At 47.3% G+C, this 22505-nt stretch overlaps 1 protein-coding gene across 1 annotated transcript; it reads left to right on the top strand.

Moving 5' to 3' along the window:
• The first annotated feature begins 8366 nt into the window (after positions 1-8366).
• Rbp7 (retinol binding protein 7) lies at positions 8367-15388 on the top strand. Its single transcript, XM_075945763.1, has 4 exons — positions 8367-8506; positions 10167-10345; positions 10747-10848; positions 15159-15388. Exons 1-4 carry the CDS (start codon positions 8434-8436, stop codon positions 15207-15209), a joined length of 405 nt encoding a protein of 134 aa, XP_075801878.1. The 5' UTR covers positions 8367-8433; the 3' UTR covers positions 15210-15388.
• Positions 15389-22505: the final 7117 nt, after the last annotated feature.

The following is a 22505-nucleotide window of genomic DNA, read 5'->3' as shown; positions in this document are numbered from 1 at the left end:
TTCTCAAAGAGCTGGGCAGTGGTGATGCACGCCTTTAATCCCAGCACTTGGGAGGCTCCGTAGAGAAATCCTGTCCCAAAAAACAACAAATAAATGAAGGTGAAGAGCATTCATATTTTAACCAGCCATTCTCTGTGGGTTTCTTTCTTTTTCTCCCCCAAGACAAGATTTCTCTGTGTAGCCCTGACTGTCCCGGAACTCTGTAGACCAGGCTGGCCTTGAACTCTCAGAGACCCGCCTGCCTCTACCTCCCAAGTGCTGGGATTAAAAGCATCACCACCACTGTCCTCTTCACCTTTATTTATAATTTTATAAAATGTATTTATATTTAATAGACATTGTTGTTTTGCCCACATCTGTGTCAGTGTGAAGGTGTTGGGTCCCCTGGCACTAGAATTACAGACAGTTGTGCTGCCGTGTGGGTGCTGGGAATTGAACCTGGGTCCTCTGGAAGAGCAGCAGTGCTCTTAACTACTGAACCCTCTCTCCAGCCCCTATCTATAATTTTATAATTAAAAGATGAGTGAAGCTCCTAAGAACATGAGGAGTGGACTGGGTCAGCCCCAGCAGCCCTCCCTGCCTCGACCTTGGAGCCAGTGACTGCTGCTCCACCTGAAGCTGTCAGTTTCTGAAGAGCCCTGTGGTCTCTGTGCCAGCCGTGTGAATCTGCATGTCCTGCACCTATGCCGAGGAAGGGTCCATTGCCTCATCATTTTTCTGGTGCTGTTTCTCTGACCCAATAACTGAGATCATAGCTGTTAAAACACAAAGTTATTACGTGATTTGTTACTGATTGAAATTTTACAGGAATTTGCCACATTTTTTGTTTTTTTTCAGTTAGGATTTTCTCCTGGAAAACATAGTCAGTGCCTGGTGCGGTCTTCAGGGTCAGGTTGGCCCTGAATCATGGACTCAATTGGGTGGGGATGATGGGCACCAAGGACTGTGGGCCATTGTCTTCTCAAGTCCTCCTTCCCTAGGATCCAGCCCTGCAGTTGGCAGGGTTCTGTGTGTACTGTGCATGGTAGCCCCCAGAAATCTGCCCCACGGGTTTCTGACATTGTTAGGGGGTTCTAGAATGAGCCCTGGAGATCTTTCCCCGCAGTCAAATCAATGTGAGAATTTAATGGAGAAGCAGCCAGTGTGGCAAACACCACATGGTAGAAAAGCCTCATCTTGGCTCCTACTGGTCCTCACTGACTTCACCCAGGGTGTCTCTGAGTCGGTGTCTCTGGGAACCTCACTAGGTGTCTGGCACACATGTGATGCTCCTGTTTTTAGCAGCCACCAGAGGAGAGGGTGGTACTGGGTCAGTGTGGACTTTTATGAAAGTGGTCTTGCAATTGGTACAGGGGTAAAGTTAAACTTCTCAACTGGACATGGTGGGACACACTCATAATCCCAGCACTCACTTGATGGAGACTGGATAATCAGGAGTTCAAGTTCACCTGAGCTGGGCAGTGGTGGTGGTGCACACCTTTAATCCCAGCACTTGTGAGGCAGAGCCAGGTGGATCTCTGTAAGTTTGAGGCCAGCCTGGTCTACAAGAGCTAGTTGTAGGACAGGCCCCAAAGCTACAGAAAAAAAAAAAAAGATAATTTCCCCTTTTAAATTTTTTTTTTTTTTTTTGGTTTTTCGAGACAGGGTTTCTCTGTAGCTTTGATGCCTGTCCTGGAACTAGCTCTTGTAGACCAGGCTGGCCTCGAACTCCCAGAGATCCATCTACCTCTCCCTCCCGAGTGCTGGGATTAAAGGCGTGCACCACCACCGCCGGGCCCCTTTTAAATTTTTGAGATGGGAAATCTCCATATGCAGTCCAGGCTGGCCCAGGGCTCACAGAGATCTGCCTGCCTGTCTCCCAAGTAGCCTAAATTTCCCTCAAAATTCGTGTTTGATGCTCACCTCTCTTGAGGGGGATTTTGTACTTCCACAGAAGGAATTGTGCAGTTGACAGATCCAAATCTGGCGTCAGGAAGGGAGAAATGTTTCCTCATCTTACTAAAGTCATCCAGCAGCTGTCAGAGACGAAAAGTCTGGCACCCACAGCTTCAGTACCTGCTGGCTGACTGTGGGGATGGCCAGATCTCAATCGGTAGAGACAAGATAAGGATCCCAAAGAGCTGAGACAGCACTGAGCAGTAACAGTAGTCAGCAGAGCCATCAGACTTGACGCTGGCAGAACACACACAGTTCATCTCGTGTGCCGTGAGCTGTACGGGTTCCTGCTGTCACCTTACCTTAGACCTTAGTGTCTCCCGTTTGGAAGTGTTGGAACCCTACTACCTTATGATCACCTCGGACCCCATGGGCAAGGCTTGCGGGGACCCTCCCAGGGATCCCCGAATTACACTGTGAGTGAACTTCCGGCACAGAACCTGATACTTGGCTTTTGGGAATAGCTCTGCTAAAGGCAGACACGTCCTCAAGACCAGAACTTCCTCTCCGGATAATGGGAATTACAATTTTTTTTTAATTTATATTTTATGTGTGTGGGTGTTTTGCCTGCATGTGTATCTGTGCACCAGTTGTGCCTGAGAAGAACAAGAAGGTATTGGATCTCCCAGAACTAGAGTTACAGGTGATTGTGCGCTGCCATGTGGGTGCTGGGAATTGAACCTGGGTCCCCTGGAAGAGCGGTCATTGCTCTTAACCACGGAGCCATCACTCCAGCTCTGGAATTTACAGTTGCTGTGCCTTCCTTTAAGGGAGAAGGGAGACCGGGTGGCGGCGCACACCTTTCATCCCAGCGCTTGGGAGGCAGAGGCAGGCGGATCTCTGTGAATTTGAGTGCAGCCTGATCTACAGAACAAATTCCAGGACAGCCAGGACTGTCCCACAGAGAAAACCCTGTCTCAAAAACCAAAAACAACAAACAAACAAATCTGAGAATGGAGAAGTGACTCGGTGGTTAGAGCACTTGCTGAGGACCTGAGTTCAGTTTCTAGCAGCACAGTGCCTGTAACTGCAGTTCCAGGAGATCTGACAAAGTCATCTAGATGCTGTCTGAGTGTGCATGTGCTCACACAAGCTCACACGCACACATACCCTTCCAACATCTTATAGTGCAATTAAAAAGATCTAGAGTCCCTGTAGAATAGCGTACCTGTAGTCAGCAGTAATACATTGAACACAACGTTTACAAGAAGGTAGCCAGATGTGGTGGCACATGCTTAGAAGTCCAGTACTCAGGAGGATTAGAGGTTTAAGGCCAGCCCGGGCTCTTTGACACCTTGTCTCCAACATAAGATGATTCGCTGGAGGATAGATTTCATTGAATCTGGTCTGGCCACCATAGAATGCTCCAAAATAAAAAGTGCACAAGAGAAGCCATCTATCTCTGGCCCTGTGCTGTGAGGAAGAGCCGGCTTCATGGGAACGCAGCAGATAGAAATGATCCACATGATGACTTTCCTTAGTGGTGTGGCCAAGCAAGGCTGAGGGGCTCAGTGCCCCTTGTGTTGGTCCCCAGCTGTCCATGTAGGTTCTTTAGGGTCCAAACTTTGCCACAACCAACAAACTTTACAGGGGTACCGCTCAAAGTGGCAGAGTCCCCAAAACAGAATTCATGTGTTTCCAGCCACAATACTGCTGTTGAGAGAACAGTATTTATGAAGTAGCATTTTGTTCAACACAGACACTCAAAAACGGTGGATCCACGCACTGGCACTGAATCAGAATGTCCCCCTGGTCACATAGGTGACCAAAGGCAAGAGAGTTGCTGGGGGAGAAAATAACCTCGACATTATGTTCTGTCAGATTTGTCCACTGTAGGAAGCTCAACCCCAAGTGGCCTAAACAATAAAGACCTTTGTGTTCAGAAGCGCAGATGTAGGACAGGATGCAGGGCTCGTGCGAGTGACTCACCAGAGTCATCGCGGTCCCTGCCAGTCACAGTGTCCTAGTTCTGTTCCCCTGGAGCTGGAAGGTGCGGCGGCTCCTGGCCCAGAAAACAAGCCAGCTGCCTGCCCGAGCTCAGATGTGGGGAAAAGTCGTTCAAATCAGACATCTTTCCCAGCAGCCGTCACAAGTCAGTGCGTGCTTCAAATTCGTTGGAAGTTTCATATCCTTAAAGCCAGTCCTTGGCAAAGGAGAGAAGCTTGCGGTGATTGGGTTAACCTTAAACTAATTTGGGTCTATCCCCAGAATGGAAGACACTCTCTCGATGGTATTGTTTCCTGACAGTAGGGAGGAGAATATATAATTCCATCAAATAACAGTTCCCACTCCAAGTGTCCTCATCCATTCCCGTCCAGTTTCCATCGAGGAGGAGGTCTACGAGCAGACCTCATCTTGTCCACAGTTTAGAGTTGAGCCCCTAGCCTTAAGCCCGGGGTACCGAGGCAAATACCTTCCTTCTTTGATTTTCTTCCCTTTCCAGCAATACTTTCTGGTCCTTCCTAGAGTGAATCTCCTGGAACTGAACAGGAGAAACGTGATTCTGGAACCTATGAATAGTCAAATCTCTGTCCCCTTCAGCGCAGCTCCATCCTGGGTAGAACAGGTGACCTTTGCTCAAACTGGCCCAAAGCCATAGCAACTAGCACAGAGGCTAAGAGTATTATTAGATACAACCTTAGGTCAGGCTCTGGAACAATAAGACGGTTAAGGCTAGGAAGTAGGTGCTGTTCTGTTCATGTCCTGTTTCACACTCCAGAAGTCTGGGCAGAGTTCACGGTTTTGTATCCCTCAAGGTACGCCTTGATGGAAGAGCGTCAACAGCCCTTTCTGGGAAAGTTGCTCCCACCCTGGAAAAGGTCACATTTATTCATGCATGCATTCATTCATTCAAGCGTTTATCGAGCAGAAGCACAAGGCCTGGGGACACTAGTTGTGAATAACGTGAACACAGTCTCTGCTTGCAAGGAAAAAGGCAGCCAGCCAACAAGGGAAACAGAGGCAAGTACTAGTCACCTTTTCATTTCTGTGGCCAAACGCCTGTGAGGAACAATTTAAAGGAGTGGGGGTTTCTTTTTGGCTGATAGTATTAGGGGTTTCAAATCAAAATGGGGAGGGCATGGCAGAGCATATGTCCAAATCTTGATTGCCAGGAAGCAAAGAGAGACTTCCTGTCCTGGTAGCTCCCCTCTGACTTCTTTTCATCCTGTAGGCTCCTATAACCTATGGGATCATGTCACCCACATCCAGGGCAGCTCTCTGGGAACCCTCGCCCATGCAGTGTGCTTTACTGATCTCCTAGGCACACTTCTCAGCCCAACCACGTTGATCCTCAAGATTACCCATCATGCAAAAATCTTGGAGTGGGAGACATATGAACACCTCAAGCAGGGCTGGGATGCAGGTGAAATGGATATTAAGAAGTATCTCTGTGGCCAGGTATGGTGGCACATGCCTTTACTTGCAGTACTTACGAGGCAAAGGCAGGCAGACCTCTGAATTAAAGGCCAGACTGCTCTGCATAGTGAATGCAAGACTGCATAGTGAGACCCTGTCTCAAGAGAAAATCCTACAGGTAGATGGATGGATAGGTGGATGGATGGATGGATGGATGGATGGATGGATGGATGGATGGATGGATGGAGATAAAGCCTATCCACGGGGCTGGAGATGACTCAGAGGTTAAGATTAAGGCTGCTCTTCTAGAGGACCTGAGTTTGGTTTCCAGAATCTACATGGTAACTCACAATCACCTGTAATTCCACTTCCAGGGTCTGACACCCTCTTCTAGCCTCTGAAGGCACTGTACACACATGGTATGAAGACATACAGTTAACCCACAAATATCCACATTAAATTATATACATGTTTTTCTGTGTGACAGCCCTGGATGTCCTGGAACTCACTCTGTGGACCAGGCTGGCCTTGAACTCACAAACCCCTCCAGTATCTGCCTCCATTAGGCATCTGCCTACACACCCAGCTAAATAATAATTTTCAAAGACTTACAAATGTATTTGAATGTTTCATTGAGAAAGTGACTGTCAGAGATTTTATTTTTTTAAATATTTATTTATGTATACAATATTCTGTGTGTATGCCTGAAGGCCAGAAGAGGGCGCCAGACCTCTTTACAGATGGTTGTGAGCCACTATGTGGTTGCTGGGACTTGAACTCAGGACCTTTGGAAGATCAGGCAATGCTCTTAACCACTGAGCCATTTCTCCAGCCCCCCAGAGATTTTTTTTAATATTTATTTATTTATTATGTATACAATATTCTGTCTGTGTGTATGTCTGTAGGCCAGAAGAGGGCACCAGACCTCATTACAGATGGTTGTGAGCCACCATGTGGTTGCTGGGAATTGAACTCAGGACCTTTGGAAGAGCAGGCAATGCTCTTAACCACTGAGCCATCTCTCCATCCCCCCCCCCCCAGAGATTTTTAAAGAAAGCCAAGTACTTTTTCATTAAAGTTCTTTAAAACATAAAAGCCATAAATGGAGAAACCAAAATAGCACCATTGGGAATGACAGAGACTCCATTCAAAGATAAAACCTCGGGGGTCCCAAGATGGCTCAGAGAGTGCTTGTGGCCAATCTGTTGACCTGACTTTGGTCCCTGGGACCCACACAGCAGAAGCAGAGACCTAAGTCCCACAAGTTGTCCTCTGATCTTCAAGCATATGTCATGGAGTGTGTGTGTGTGTGTGTGTGTGTGTGTGTGTGTGTGTGTGTGTACAGTGTGCTCTCGTGGAGGCCAGAAAACAACCCAGAATGTCAGTCCTCAGGCGCTTTCCACCTTTTGTTTGAGACATGATTGTCATTGGCCTGGAACCTCACCACATAGAACAGGCTTCTGCTCACACACCAAGCCCTTTACTTATGGTCTGGAATCCACTTCTTTTTAAAAAAAATTTTAAAGGTTTATTTTATATGTATGAGTGTTTTGCTTGCTTATATGTATGTGTCCCACATGAATTCCTGGCGCCCAGAGTCTAGAAGGCACAGCCTCTGATTCCCTGGAACAGGTGTTATGAATGATCTGGAGGTGCAGTTGGCTGTGAGCCACGAGGGTGCTGGGGACTTGACTCTGAAAAGCAGTAAGTGCTTTTAACCTCTCTAAACCCTCCCCCACTTTATATTTCATCTTTGTAAATCAGGATCTCATACAACCCAGGCTGGCTTTAAACTTATTATGTAGCTGAGCACGGCCTTAGATTTGTTTCTCCTGTCCCTACCTCCAAAGGTCTGGGATTACAAGAATGAGCATGGCTCTAAGTCTTGGAGACAGTGTATAAGGATGCTGACTATGGCTGATACTATTAGCTAGTCCATTCTTCTCCTCTCTCCTCCTCTGCCTCGCTCTGCTGTAGAGACTACATCCTGAAGACTACATTTCCCAGGCTCCCGTGCAGTTATCAGTAGTAATTGACATGTTGCATAGACGAGCAGTAACTGGAACTGGGCTAAGGAAGTTTCTGTTGAGGGAATAACAGTGTGTGACATTTCCTAGTCTTCTCCACCTGGCTGACATCTGAAATCCAAGTCATGACAGTGAAGTCAAAACCAGAAGTAAAAAGTCCCCAGGATTGCAGACGTCCGTTCTGTGTCACCTAGGAATCTAGTGGTCACAGAAATACTGGGTAAGAAGCTGGGATGTGACTCAGTCGGCTTTTACCCATGAAGTTCTGTGTTAAAGCCCAAGCATATAAACCGGGTGTGGTGCACAGGACTGGTGCACGGGTGTGTTGCACACCTATAATCCAGCAGAGGCAGCTGAATCATGAACTCACAAGGCCATCTTTGGCCTACATAGTGAGTTAGGAGCCCACCTGAGCTACACGAATCCCTTGCTCAAAAACAAGGCAGGCACTAGATAGGCATCACACCCCCAAGAGCACTGGCTACTCTTTCAGAGGATCTGAATTTGGTCCCCAGCATCCATGGGGTGGGGTGGGGGTGGGCGAGGCTGCAGACTGCCTCTAACTCCATCTCTTGGGGATCTACCCTCTCCTGGAACCAGCACACATGAGATATACACCCACGTAGACATAGGCACATAAACAAAAATAATTTTTTTAAACTCGAGCAAGGTAAAAATTTCTATTTTCTGGGATACCTGTGAGTGGCCTTGGGCTCATGCATGTACTGTTATTTGTGGTTAGCACAGTACTTCGTGCTGAGTCTGAAACCCTTCCTTTAGTCATTAACATCCAGGCCATGGAATAAAGGGTGACCTGGGACACTCTCTGGGGTCACAGGTGTTTAGAGTTGAACGACAGGAGGGAGTCCCAAAGGAAACAGGGGTTGCCAAGGTAGTGTGTGACAGGAGCAGGGACAGAACCAGAAGCGGGTGGGGAAGGAAGCTAGGAGAGACAGCCAGAGGCTGCTTCCAGGGCTTCCCAACCCCCACCCCAGCTTCACTGACCAGGCTTGCTGTTCCCTCTGCCCCACCCTGGCCCCCGTTCCCACCCCAATGACAATATAAGGGCAGCATTGTCCCCTGACTTTCAGGCTTTGGCTGCCGACCCCCCACCATGCCAGCGGACCTCAGCGGCACCTGGAACCTTCTCAGCAGTGACAACTTCGAGGGCTACATGCTGGCCCTGGGTAGGACCAGAGGGTTGTGCAGCAAAGGGGATAATGGAGGGGAGAAAGACTCTAGCTTCGGGTCTCGGGGTTGAGCGAAGGCCATCTGTCCTGTCCTGTCTGTTCCAGGTCCTCCTGTCTCCCGTGAGTTATGCTCTCGGTTGGGTTATGTTGCTTAGTCCTGTCCTTGTCCCTGACTCCCCGCACCCATCTTCAGCCCTCTGTCTATCCTCTTTGCTCTGTCCCCCTTGTCTTGTCTGACAGCCAATCGTCCCTGCCCACCCGAGTCTGGTTCCTGCATGCCCCTCTGCATCTGTCGAGTCCCAGATGTGCCTGTATTCCTGTCTATCCAATTCTGTGTGGGGACGGTCGGGACCTGCCAGGGCTCTGAACCAGACAGACAGCAGCTACAATCTCCTTGGGAATTCAGTTCCCCCGCCAGAGCAGGCCCTGCTCTGGGTGAGGGAGACCACTTCAGACTCCTGCAGATGAGCAAGCCGGTAGAGTCAGCCTGGGCTGCCTATGCATGCGGTGGGAAAACTGAGTCCTGGACCCTGTTCTGTGGCCACCAGTGGGGTGCATGGGTCCACAAGAGGGGGTCTTGTCACTGTCCCTGCTTCCCAAAGGACTCTCGGTATGCTGCCCTGCAAACTGAGTCTGTTCAGCTTGCTCTGATTTTACGGATTTGGCAGCCCCTGTTATTATAAGCGGAGTACCATCGTTGCCTTGGCAGGCTTGTTCTGGGAGTTATTTGTTTGGGGTTTTGTTTATCTATATTAAGACAAGGTCTCCCTTTTAGGTCGAGCTGGTCTGGACCTCACTATGTAGACAAGGCTGGTCCAGGAAATCCTCCTGTCTCAGTCTTCCAAGTATAGGGATTACAGGTCTAAGCTACCATACCTTGGTACACTTGCTAGTTGACAAACTCTTCCTTTTGCCTTCCAGTAAATAGAACAGAATTCAACACCCCAGTAAAAGCAATTTTTTAAAAAGTGCTCTTGAGGGACTAGAGAGGTGGCTCAGTTAAGAGTCCTTACTAGCTGCTTTTCCAAGAGACCCAGGTTTGGTTCCCAGTTGCCCTGATACAGGGAATCCGACACCCTCATCTGGCCTCTGTGGGTACTCCATGGTGTACAGACATGCAGGCGGGTGTCACACATACACATGAAATAAATAGATAACATTTACAAAAATGTTCTTAAGTCACTGAGTGTAGTGGCTCACACCTTTAATCCCAACACTTGAGAGGCAGAGGCAGCTGGAACTCTGTGAGTTTAAGTTCCAGGACTGCCAATGTTGTTACACAGAGAAACCCTGTCTCAAAAAAAACCCACAAGAGCCGGTTGTGGTGGCGCACGCCAGTAGGATTTGCTGAAGGAGGCAGAGGCAGGAGGATCACGAGTTCGAGGCCAGCCTGGGCTACACATTTAAAAAAAAACCCACAAGAAAAAAAAAATCTCTTGAGTCAAGCATGATGGTACACACCTATAATCCAATACTTGGAGGTAGAGGTAAGAGAATCAGGAGTTCAATGTCACCTTCAACTTTGCACCAAGTTCAAAGACAGCGCAGTTATGTAAGATCTTGTTTTAAAACAAATTGTCCTCTGACTTACACATACATACATAAATAAATGTAAAATATTAAGATAAAAAATATAATAAGAACAATAACTTTCCAGGTATCGACTTTGCGACTCGTAAGATCGCCAAGTTGTTGAAGCCACAGAAGGTGATCGAACAAAATGGGGATTCCTTTACCATCCACACATACAGCAGTCTAAGGAATTATCTTGTTAAGTTCAAAGTTGGAGAAGAATTTGAGGAAGATAACAAAGGCCTGGATAACAGAAAATGCACGGTAAGGCAGTAGGGTGCGACTCAGAGGTCGGGCTCTCACTTAGCATGCATGAAAGCTGGCTAAGATTTCAAGCACCCTATGGTGCTAGAAAAGAAAATAGCATAGACATGGGGCTGGAGAGACGGCTCAGCAGTTAAAAGCTCTTGTAAAGAACCTGGGGTCCAATTCCAGGGATGCCCTCTTCTGACATCTGTGAGCACCAGGCATGCACACAGTATATATGCATACATGTAGGCAACACAGACACACACACACACACACACACACACACACACACACTAAAAGATTTGAAATGTAGGGCTATCTATCAATTTCACAAGGTTAGCTCGGCATGCATCCTACCTGATGATATTAGGGGTCCTGCCAAAACAAAGCGTTGTTTTCTCTCTTCCTTCACGCAGAGCTTGGTTACCTGGGAGAACGACAAACTCACTTGTGTGCAGAAAGGGGAGAAGAAGAACAGAGGTTGGAGCCACTGGATTGAAGGGGGCCAGCTCCACCTGGTACCTACCACATTTTGTTCTTTAAAATCTATTTTTGGCGGGGAGGGGAGAGTTTTAAATCTCTATTTTTTTTTATTTTTTTAATTTATTTATTATTGATTATGTATACAATGTTCTGTACTGCATGTATGCTTGCCCACCAGAAGAGGGCACCAGATCTCATAGATGGTTGTGAGCCACCACGTGGTTTCTGGGAATTGAACTCAGGACCTCTGAAAGAGCAGCCAGTACTCTTAACCTCTGAGCCATCTCTCCAGCCCAAATCTCTATTTCTTTTTTTTTTTTTTTGGTTTTTCGAGACAGGGTTTCTCTGTGGCTTTGGAGCCTGTCCTGGAACTAGCTCTGTAGACCAGGCTGGTCTCGAACTCACAGAGATCCGCCTGCCTCTGCCTCCCGAGTGCTGGGATTAAAGGCGTGCGCCACCATCGCCCGGCTTCAAATCTCTATTTCTTTATTTTCATTCGTGTGAGTGTATACCTGCACCTGTGTGTGCACCACATGCATGCAGTGTGTGCAGAGACCAAAAGGGGGCACTGGATCCCCTTGGAACTGGAGGTACTGGTGGTTGCGAGCTGCCCAGTGTGGGTTCAGGGAGCTGCACCCTGGTCCTTTGCAAGAACTGTCAGCCTCTGTGCCATCTTGCCATCCCCTTGTTCTGATTCTCTATTACATGTTTTTACTATTTAAAAAAAAATTGTTGTCATAGCAGTATATTTTGATCACATTCTTTGTCCTTACCCAAATCTTCCCAGACTATCCTGTCTCCCTAACTACCTGATTCCATGTTCTTTCTCGGAAACCAAAATAAACCCAAAAGAGAAAGACAGGATGAAAGAAAGAAAGAAAGAAAGAAAGAAAGAAAGAAAGAAAGAAAGAAAGACCAAACCATAACAACAACAAAAACTTAGTCTAGTTTGCATTGGCCCACTTTCCCTGAGCATGAGGTCAGCCCCTGGAGTGTGGCCGATAATACCCAGTACCATTGGAGAAAACTGGTTTCCCCTCTCTCAAGAAGGTATCAATCACAAATAGGTTCGTGGCTAGGGGAGGGGCTTTGGCCATTTTTTTCTCCCTGGTTGGATTTTGTCCGGACCTATGTAGGTCCTTTGCATGCTGTCAGTCTCTGTGAGTTGTGTCTGGGAGATGCTGTCTCCTTGGAGTCACCCACCACCCTTCGGCAGAGATCCCCGAGCCTCCGGGGACGTCCTAAGGCGCTGAGGTCTCCCACTTCCTGTCTGTTGTCCCATTGCGGGTCTCAGTCAGTGTTCATCGCCATTTCCTGCTAGAGGAAGCCGCTCTGATGAGGGCTGAACAACGCATTAGCCACGGACAGTCGCCCTACCCTTCTCGATTATTGTTTTTTTTTTTTTAAATATTTTATTTATTTATTATATATACAATTTTCTGTCTGTGTGTATGCCTGACGGCCAGAAGAGGGCGCCAGACCTCTTTACAGATGGTTGTGAGCCACCATGTGGTTGCTGGGAATTGAACTCAGGACCTTTGGAAGAGCAGGCAATACTCTTAACCTCTGAGCCATCTCTCCAGCCCCTCGATCATTGTTTTAACTTTTACTTTTGCAAGTTACCTTCATGTCCTGCTCAGGATGGTCTGCCTTTTTATTCAGTATTGCAACATTTTCTGGAGACTGGAGAGATGGCTTAGTGGTTAAGAGCACTGACTGCTCTTCCAGAGGTCCTGAGTTCAATTCCCAGCAACCACATGTTAGCTCAAAACCATCTATAGTGGGATCTAATGCCATGTTCTGTTTGGTACCCTCTTCTGTCATGGGCATACATGCAAACTCTCATTTACATAAACAAATAATTTTTTGTTTTGTTTTTCGAGACAGGGTTTCTCAGTGTAGCGTTGGCTGTCCTGGAACTTGATCTGTCAACCAGGCTGGCCTCGAACTCACAGATATCTGCCTGCCTCTGCCTCTGCCTCCTGAGAGCTGAGATTAAAGGTGTGCCACCGTTGCCTGACTGAAGAACATTTTCTGTGACTGGAGCCATGGCTCTATGATTAGGAGCACGGGCTGCTCTTCCAGAAGACCTCCACTCAATTCCTAGCTGCCACACTGTGGGCCACCACTGTTTAGAACTTAAGTCCCAGGGGATCTAATGCCTCTTCTGTGGCCTCCTCTGGCTCTTTAGGCATGTGTGCACAGATGTAAATGCAGACAAAACACCCATGCACATAAAAATAAGAACTTATGCCAGATGGTGGTGGCATATACCTTTAATCCCAGCACTCAGGAGACAGGTGGATCTCTGTGAGTTCAAGGCCAGCCTGGTGTACAGAGTGAGTTCCAGGACAGCCAGGGCTGTTACACAGAGAGACCCTGTCTTGAAAAACCAAAACCAAAAGAACCTTTTCCTGGGACTGGAGATGGCATCATCAAATGAGAAGGTGCTGCTCTTGTAGGAACCTGGACCTGACTCCCAGCACCGCTCCCTCTACCTCCAGCTCTAGGGGATCCAACCTCCCCTTCTGGCCTCTGATGGTAACAGCACTCACGAGCACATACCCCCATACAGACACACACACATAACTGAAAAATAAGAGTAAATATTTAAAAAAGAATGTTGTATAGCTTTCTAGATAGTTTTTCTCTTGAATTCACTGTGTATTTATATTTTTTACTTTATTTCTTTGTTTTGTTTTTTTTGTTTTGTTTTGTTTTGAGACAGGGTCTCTCTGTGTAGCTCTGGCTATCCTGGAATTCACTATGTAGACCAGGCTGGCCTCAAACTCAGATAGATCCACCTGTCTCTGTCTCCCAAGTGCTGGGATTAAAGGTATGTGCCACTATTACCTGTCTAAAGTGCACATTCTTCTAAAATTTGTAATTTTGAAATAAAAAGAGATTGTTTGTTTGTTTGTTTTTCAAGACAGGGTTTCTCAGCCAGGCTGTGGTGGCACAAGCCTTTAATCCCAGCATTCAGGAGGCAGAGGCAGGTGGATCTCTGTGAGTTCAATGCCAACCTGGTCTACAAGAGCTAGTTCCGGAATAGGCCCAGGACAGGCTCCAAAGCTACAGGGAAACCCTGTCTCAAAAACAAAACAAAACAAAAAGACAGACAGGGTTTCTTTGTTTAGCAGATCTGGCTGTCCTGGAACTCACTCTGTAGACCAGGCTGGTCACAAACTCAGCAATCCACCTGCCTCTGCCTTCCGACTGCCAGGATTAAAGGTGTCTTATGCCACTCTTAGCTGAATTCACCATGTTTTTTTGTTTTTTTTTTTTGTTTGTTTTTTTTTTTTTTTTGTTTTTCGAGACAGGGTTTCTCTGTGGCTTTGGAGCCTGTCCTGGAACTAGCTCTGTAGACCAGGCTGGTCTCGAACTCACAGAGATCCGCCTACCTCTGCCTCCCGAGTGCTGGGATTAAAGGCGTGCGCCACCAGCGCCCTGCTCACCATATATTTTTAAAATCATATGTTAAGGCGGTGAGCTGGCTGTTTCGTGGTCCATTTGACTGAGGGAGTGACATTTTAATGAAACACATCCTTGATTGAATATTAAAGAATACCGTTGCAGGTTCTGGTGGTGTAGCTCAGCTGGCGGAGTACACGCTCGGCAAGTGGGAAATCCCAAATTGGAGCCCCCATCTGTAAGCGTGGCAATTGGGAGATGGCCGCAGGAGCTTCAGAAGTTCAAGGTCATCTTCAGCTACAGAACAAGTTGGAGATTAGCTTGAATGATATGAAATCCCCAAAATAATAGTGTCTCAGGGTGGTCTCTACGATGAATAAAGCTCAGGTCCCCAGTGCGTCTTGTTCCCTTGAGAGGCCCGGGCACAGCTCACTTCTTTAAGTGCTTCTTTAAGGCCTCCTCACAGAGGAAGCATTGATTTGTTTCACAATCAGAACTTCCTGACTGCAGCGTATAACTCAAACTAATCAACAGCTCTAAAACACAATCTAGAAGGTATAAAATTCTGCTTTTAGAAAGTATAAAACTGGTGTCAGATATGGCATCAAGCGCCTTGAATACCAGCGCTTGGGAAGCAGAGGTCATCAGATCTTTGTGCATTTGAGACCAGTCTGGTTTATGTAATGAGTTCCAGGACAGCCAGGGCTATGTAGAGACCCTGTCTCAAAAAAAGTACAAAACCGTGCCTTTGTTTGTGGGTTTACACTAACACCAGGAGAGATCAGATTAAATTGTTGACACCCGTTTTGTGTCAGAGTGAAGAAGTTAGGGCAGAGAAGACCCTACATGTGGTGTCGGGAGGCAAAATCCCATTTGGTGTCAAACATGCTGAGAATATCCATTAACTTTCTTCTTCCTCCCCTTCCTCTAACAGGAAATGTTCTGCGAAGGCCAGGTGTGCAAACAAACGTTCCAGAGAGCCTGAACTGTCCAGCAGCAGAGCCTATTCAAGGCTGCTAAGTGCTGAATTGCCCGCAGAAGGCATGGGTGTTTATCTGTCCTGGTTTCATGAAGGGCCTTGCAATTGGAAAGATGTCATTCAGCCTGTGCTGGAAACAATTTGGCTGCAGAACAACCTCAGTTTCAATAAACCTGTCCAAGGGATGCTAATTGTATTTTCTTTCCAAATTTAACGTGATATCTATCTATCTATCTATCTATCTATCTATCTACCTACCTACCTACCTATCGATCTATACACACACACACACTCACACACACACATTTAAGAGAGGGTCTTACTATGCAGCCCTGGCTGACCTGGAACTCACTGTGTAGACGAAGTTGGCCTTGAATCCACCTGTTGGCCTGCCTCTACCTCCTGAGTGCTGGGATTGAAGGCATGGGTCACCAGGCCAGGCCCAACACAACCCACTTTTATTTTATTTTATTTTAATTTATTTTATTTTATTTATTTTTGAGACAGGGTTTCACTGTAGCTTTGGAGCCTGTCCTGGAACTAGCTCTTGTATACCAGTCTGGCCTCAAACTCGCAGAGATCCTCCTGCCTCTGCCTCCTGAGTGCTGGGATTAAAGGCGTGCACCACCACCGCCCAGATCACACTTTTTTAAAAAATATTTTTATGCTTTATTTAATTTTATTTTATGTGCACTGGTGTGAAGGTGTCAGATCCCCTGCAACTGGATCTTCAGACAGTTGTGAGCTGCCATGTGGGTGCTGGGAATTGAACCCCGGTCCTCTGGAAGAGCAGTCAGTGCTCTTAACCACTGAGCCATCTCTCCAGCCCCCCACAACCCACTTTTTAAAGGAATGTTTGAAAGCCTGCTCCATGTGTGAAGTGCATGCTAGGGAACAGGACATAACTGCTGCCTCCAAGGCTAGTGAGAAAGGTTGAGGAAGTGGCTTCGGAGATGGACAAGTTGTGGCACTGGCAAGGGTGGGGTACTTAGAGGTAGCCTTTATGCAGATGCAAACAGGAAGCATTTTACCCAAAGGCCAGAGGGGAGTGTAACAGGGCTTTCTTTGGACTGCCAGCTCTTGAGTCATGAAACACAGAGCCTTCTTATTAAGTATGAATTATTGGCCTTAGCTTAGGTTTGTTCCTAACTAGCTCGTAAAACTTAAATTAAGCTGCGTGGTGATGGTGGTGGTGCACCCCTGGAATCCCAGCACTTGGGAGGCAGATCTCTGTGAGTTTGGGGCCAGCCTGGTCTACAAAAGAAGTTCCAGAACAGCAAGAGCTGTTATACAGAGAAACCCTGTCTCAAAAAACCAAAACAAAAAACAAAAACCCCACATCAAAACAAAGCAAAACAAACAAAAAACAAAAAATTAACCCATTTATATAATTTACGTTCTACTACAGGGCTCATTACCTCTCCCCAGCACACTGTGTCCTACTTCCTCTGAGTCTGTCTGGTGAATCCTGCCTTCTTTGGTTTCTTCCCAGAGTTCCTACCTGCCTATCCTCTCCTGCCCATCTACTGGCTGCTCAGCGCTTCAGAAGGTGCCTTAGGCAGATGAGGTAGAATCGAGGCACGTCTTCACAGAGTACCCAAAGATTATCCTACAACAGGAGAGCTCTAGGGTGCTGTTTGCTTCTCTACGGCGGCTCCTGCAGCCTTGAATGTGCAATCCTCAGCCAAGTACAGGCCACTTCACATCTGCCTGCAGCCCGGGCTGAGGCAAGAGGGCTGAGCACAGGAAATGCATGGGTGGGGTGAGAAGAGACTGGACTGACAAGGGAGGTCACCAAAGAAAGACCTTAAATGACAAATTTTAAAAGTCACAGTTTGGGTGACTGCAGAGATGTCTAAGAGCCCTAACTGCTCTTCCAGAGGACCCAGATTTAATCCCCAGCACCCAAGTGGCAGCTAACAACTGTTGTAACCCCAGTTCCAGGGGATCCTTTTCTAGCCTCTTTGGGCACCAAAAATGTATGTGGCACATAGACATACATGCAAGTAAAATTCTCATACTCATAAATAAAATTTGGGGCCAACAAGATTGCTCTCCACTAGCTGGGCGGTGGTGGCACACGCCTTTAATCCCAGCACTCGGGAGGCAGAGGCAGGCAGATCTCTGTGAGTTCGAGACCAGCCTGGTCTACAAGAGCTAGTTCCAGGACAGGCTCCAAAACCACAGAGAAACCCTGTCTCGAAAAACCAAAAAAAAAAAGATTGCTCTCCACTTGTTCGAGAGCCTGATGTTATGGATCCAATCCCCACACGGTGGAAGGAGAGAACTGACCCTCCACAAGTTGATCTTTGACTTCCACATGTTTATCATGGCATGCCTGTGCGCGCGCGCACACACACGCGCGCGCACACACACACACACACACCCGTCAGATGCCCAATGTAACAGGAAGGTTACAATAAGGTGTGATGATTGAACTCCAATTTGACAGGATCTAGAATAGGCAGCGACAAGCTCTAGGCATACCTGGGAGGGATTATCTGGATTAGTTAATAGAGGTGAGAAGACCTACCCTAACTGGGAGGGCCATTGTCTGGACTGACCCCTCCCTCCCCTTAGGTGGGCTTGTAACCGGGAACTGTGAGTCACCACTAACCCTTCTGCCTTTATCTCCCTATCCTCAGGGTATTTCAACACTGCAATAGAAAGGTAACCTAAGCAGTAGGGGACCTGCTTGATCACAGAGGAGATAGGGTTGTTGGCCAGGGGAGACCCTGGAGTTGCAGATAAGAATCCGCCAGCAGGAAGACCTGTTAGAGAAAGTCCCAATATCAGGCTAGGGACTCAAGTCTGGAGAGAAGCAGCCATTTTAGATGGAGAATCCAAGGCCCAAGATAACAGGTGTGTAATGGCTGGATGGAAGGTGAGCACCCTGGGAGTTTGACAGCAGCTGAAGGAGGAGGAAGGGACATGGAGGGGGAGGGGTGTTGCACAGCAGTGGGGTAGATAAAGGGGCTGCAGAGCCAAGTGCACGAGTTTGAAGCCTTGGGACCCAGGTAGAGCCTGGTTGAAGTCCCAGCGTCGGGAGTCTAAACACAATTAACATTCCCTGTCATGGTTGTCAACGTAAAGACAGTGTATACCAGACTTTAAGGATAGTTCATTGATATTTAATTTTTTTTTCCTGACAGGGTTTCTCTGTGTAACAGCCCTGACTGTCCTGGAACTCACAGAGATCCATCTGCCTTTGCGCCCAAGTGGAGATTAAAGACATGCGCCACCACTGCCTGGCGATATTTTAACATTTTATTTGAAAAAATACACACACACACACACACACTATGCTGGCCACCTTCACAGAAAGATGCTAGTTGTACTGAAAGTCTAGAGGTTGAGGCTTCAGTTAGGGACTCTTTTCATTTCCCATATCACGATGATTTTCCCGTCTTTCTATTCTGCCTCGGAGGGACTCAGTAAAGATTTGGGGAAACATCAGATAGACTAGGACCATAGGACTCGAGCATCTGAGGCCTCAGCCCCACAGTTTATGCCTGGAAATAGCCTAATACTTTCAGAAGGCAAAGGAAGGACTTCCGTAGAGGCAATGGTGTGAAAGCTGCGCCAGGTCGTGGACGCAGCTTCCCTCCCACGGCTTTCTTTTTCCTTGCTTGCAGGCTGACGCCAGCGGTCGGCGCTGATAGGGCTCAGATTGGAAGAATGGCCCCCGCGAGTTCCAACCCGAAGCGTCCACCAGGGGGACTTCTTCGGTGTGCAGGCCTGAGAAAGGCTGCCACGTGTCCCGGTGAGGACAGCGGGGAACCGCGGGTTGCCGCGGGGACTCGGTCAGCCCCCAGAGCGTGGGCTGCGCTGTCTGTTGGCTGAGTGCAAAGCTGCAATGACACAGAAAAATCAGCTTTTATAGAAAAAAGAGGAAGATTCTCGCGAAAACGCTTCTGCAAGGTGTCTGAAGCGATCCAGCTTCCCTGGGAGGATAAAGAATTTCAGCTCAGCAGCCAGGACTCCAAAGGGACTGGGGAACAATGGAAAAATCTGTGATTAGGGAGTGGCCTGCAATTCTCCACAGGAACACTGGAGGAGAAGCAGAGACGGCACTTGGTCCTTGTTGTAGCTAAATTTTATTTATTCCAGCCCAGTAGGGATACATAAACCCTGTCTTAAAACGAGAAATAGAAACAAGCAAACAAGCTGGGCTGTGGTGGCACTTGCCTTTAATCCCAACACTTGGAAGGCAGAGACAGGTGTATCTCTGCGAGTTCAAGGCCAGCCTGGTCTACAAGAGCTAGTTCCAGGACAGCCAGGGCTGTTACACAGAGAAACCTGTCTTGGGGGAAAAAAATTAAAATAAAATAGTTTACATGCAAGTGCACACACACCTACACACACACACACACAAACACACACACACACACGTATATATCCTTTTGGGCAGGTATAAGCTTGGAACTTTGTAGCTCTGGCTGGCCTGGAACTCACTGTAGACCAAGCTGGCCTCAAACTCACAGAGACCAACTTGCCTCTGTCTCCCTAGCACTGGTATCAAATATGTGGGCAACCATGCCCAGCTTAATTGCTGTAAATACATACATACACACATACACACACACACACACACACACACACATATATATATATATATCAGGGTGCAGGAGATGGCTCAGCACACAAAGTCATTAACCCTGACAACTTGATCATGACATCTGGAATTCACATGTTGGAAGGAGAGAACTGAGTCCTGAAGGTTGTCTGCTGACCTCCACACCTGTGTTCAGACATGCACATAAATAATAAATACATGTTAAAAATACACCTAGGGGGAGGCTGGAGAGATGGCTCAGCAGTTAAGAGCATTGCCTGCTCTTCCAAAGGTCCTGAGTTCAATTCCCAGCAACCACATGGTGGCTCACAACCATCTGTAATAAGGTCTGGTGCCCTCTTCTGGCTTTCAGGCATACACACAGACAGAATATTGTATACATAATAAATAAATAAATATTTAAAAAAATACACCTAGGGAAAAGACAAGATCTTCGGAGTAAATTGGGAGCATGGGGACCTTGGGCAAGGGTTGATGGGGAGGAAAGAGGCAGGGAGAAGAGCAGAGAAAAATGTAGAGCTCAATAAAAATCAATTAAAAAAACACACCTAGGGTCTAGTAAAGACTTAGAGGTATAATGCCAGTGTGGACAAGTGCTGTCTCCATGGCAGCACACTGGGCTAGCGTGCAGAGTCCCCTGGGCTCAAGCAAGCATTGCAGACAACAAAAAGCACATAAAATTGACCATATTGGTCAGTTCAAACAACACAAATGGGTAGCATTAAGACCATGCATACTGGCCAGACGGCGGTGGTGCTAGTGGTCAGCCTGGACTATATAGTCAGTTCCAGGTCAGCAGGGCTGTTACACAGAGTAACCCTGTCTTGAAAAGCAAACCAAACAACCAACCAAATGAAAACACTTATACTGCTGAGTATACTGTGCACACCTTTAATCCCAGCATTCAGGAGCAGAGGACTGTGGATCTCTGTGAATTTGAGGCCAGCCTGGTCTACAGAGTGAGTTCCACAACAGTTAGAACTACATAGTGAGATCTTGTCTCAAAATTAGTAAACAAACATTCGTTCTGTCAGGTATGGAGACACATATGTAATCCCGACATTAGGAGGCGGGATGTACAAGAGTTCTGGTCTAGTAGAGAATTCAAGGCCAGTCTAGACTACATAAGACCCCGTCTCAAGCCTGCAAATAAAAAACAAATCAAAACGAAGGATCTTCCCACACTGTGCCACCCCAGCACCTGAAGAACCCTCTCCATATCCCACGTGGATGCTCTGTCCCCAGTAAGCATTGACGTCCCAGACCTCCACCATTTATCTGTCTTTAAGAATGTCCCCACTCAAGCTGGGCGGTGGTGGCACACACCTTTAATCCCAGCACTTAGGAGGCAGAGGCAGGCGGATCTCTGTGAGTTCAAGGCCAGCCTGGTCTACGAGAGCTAGTTCTAGGACAGGCTCCAAAGCTACCGAGAAACCCTGTCTCGAAAATAAAAAAAAATAAAAAAAAAAAAAAAAAAAAAGAATGTCCCCACTCTAGGGACCTTGGAGAAGGGAGGGATTGCAATATTTGTATTTCTAGGTATGGCATGGTGTGTGGGGGAGTCAAAAGGCAATGATGGGTATCTTCTTGTCAAAGGGCAGCAATGGGTATCTTCGTCAGTTGCTCTCCACTTTTTTTTTTTTGAGACAGGGTTTCTTTCTTTTTTTATATAAATATTTTTTATGATTTATTTAACTTTATTTTCTGTGCATTGGTGTGAAGGTGTCAGATCCCCTGTAACTGGATCTTCAGACAGTTGTGAGCTGCCATATGGGTGCTGGGAATTGAACCTGGGACCTCCGGAAGAGCAGTCAGTGCTCTCAACCACTGAGCCATCTCTCCAGCCCCAAGACAGGGTTTCTCTGTAGCTTTGGTTCCTGTCCTGGAACTCCCTTTGTAGCTCAGGCTGGCCTCAAACTCACAGAGATCCACCCACCTCTGCCTCCCGAGTGCTGGGATTAAAGGCGTGCGCCACCACCGCCCGGCTTCCACTTTTGTTTTTTCAGACAGGGTCTTTCACTGGGCCTAGAACTTGCTCATTTTTTTAGACCGTCTGGTCCGTGAGCTCCAGGGAGAGAAAACTGTCTGCCCCAGTATCCTCCTGAACACACACTGCTAGGATTACAGGCAAACACAGTCACAACCACAACACCTGACTTTTTTTTTTGAGACCAGCTTTCTCTGTAGCTTTGGTGCCTGTCCTGGAACTAGCACTTGTAGACCAGGCTGGCCCTGAACTCATAGAGATCTGCCTGCCTCTGCCTCCCGAGTGATGGGATTAAAGACATGTGCCACCACCGCCCAGCAAACACCTGTTTTTTATGTGGGTGCTTGGCATCTGAACTCTGATCCTCATGCTTGCACTGAGGCATCTCCCCAGCCCCGGTGTCTGGCTTATTTCACATACTACTAATCCTTAAAGTCCATCCATGCTGGAGAGTGAGTCAGAATTCCCTTTCTTCTTAAGGCTGAATTATTTAAAGATTTTGTTTTTATTAATGTGTGCCTGTGTGAGTCAGTGTATAAGAAGATCTCCTGGAGCTCTGGTTACAGGTGGGTGTGAACCACCCAGTGTGAGCGTTTAGAACTGAACTCTGGGGTGGTGGTGGTGTACACCTCTAATCCCAGCTCTGGAGGCAGAAGCAGGCAGATCTCTGAGTCTGAAGTCACTGGTCTACAAAGAGAGTTCCAAAAACAAACAGAGAGAGAGAGAGAGAGAGAGAGAG

Source organism: Microtus pennsylvanicus, chromosome 13, assembly GCF_037038515.1.
Source record: "Microtus pennsylvanicus isolate mMicPen1 chromosome 13, mMicPen1.hap1, whole genome shotgun sequence".
Lineage (NCBI taxonomy): Eukaryota > Metazoa > Chordata > Mammalia > Rodentia > Cricetidae > Microtus > Microtus pennsylvanicus.
This window is presented reverse-complemented; position numbering and strand designations above follow the sequence as displayed.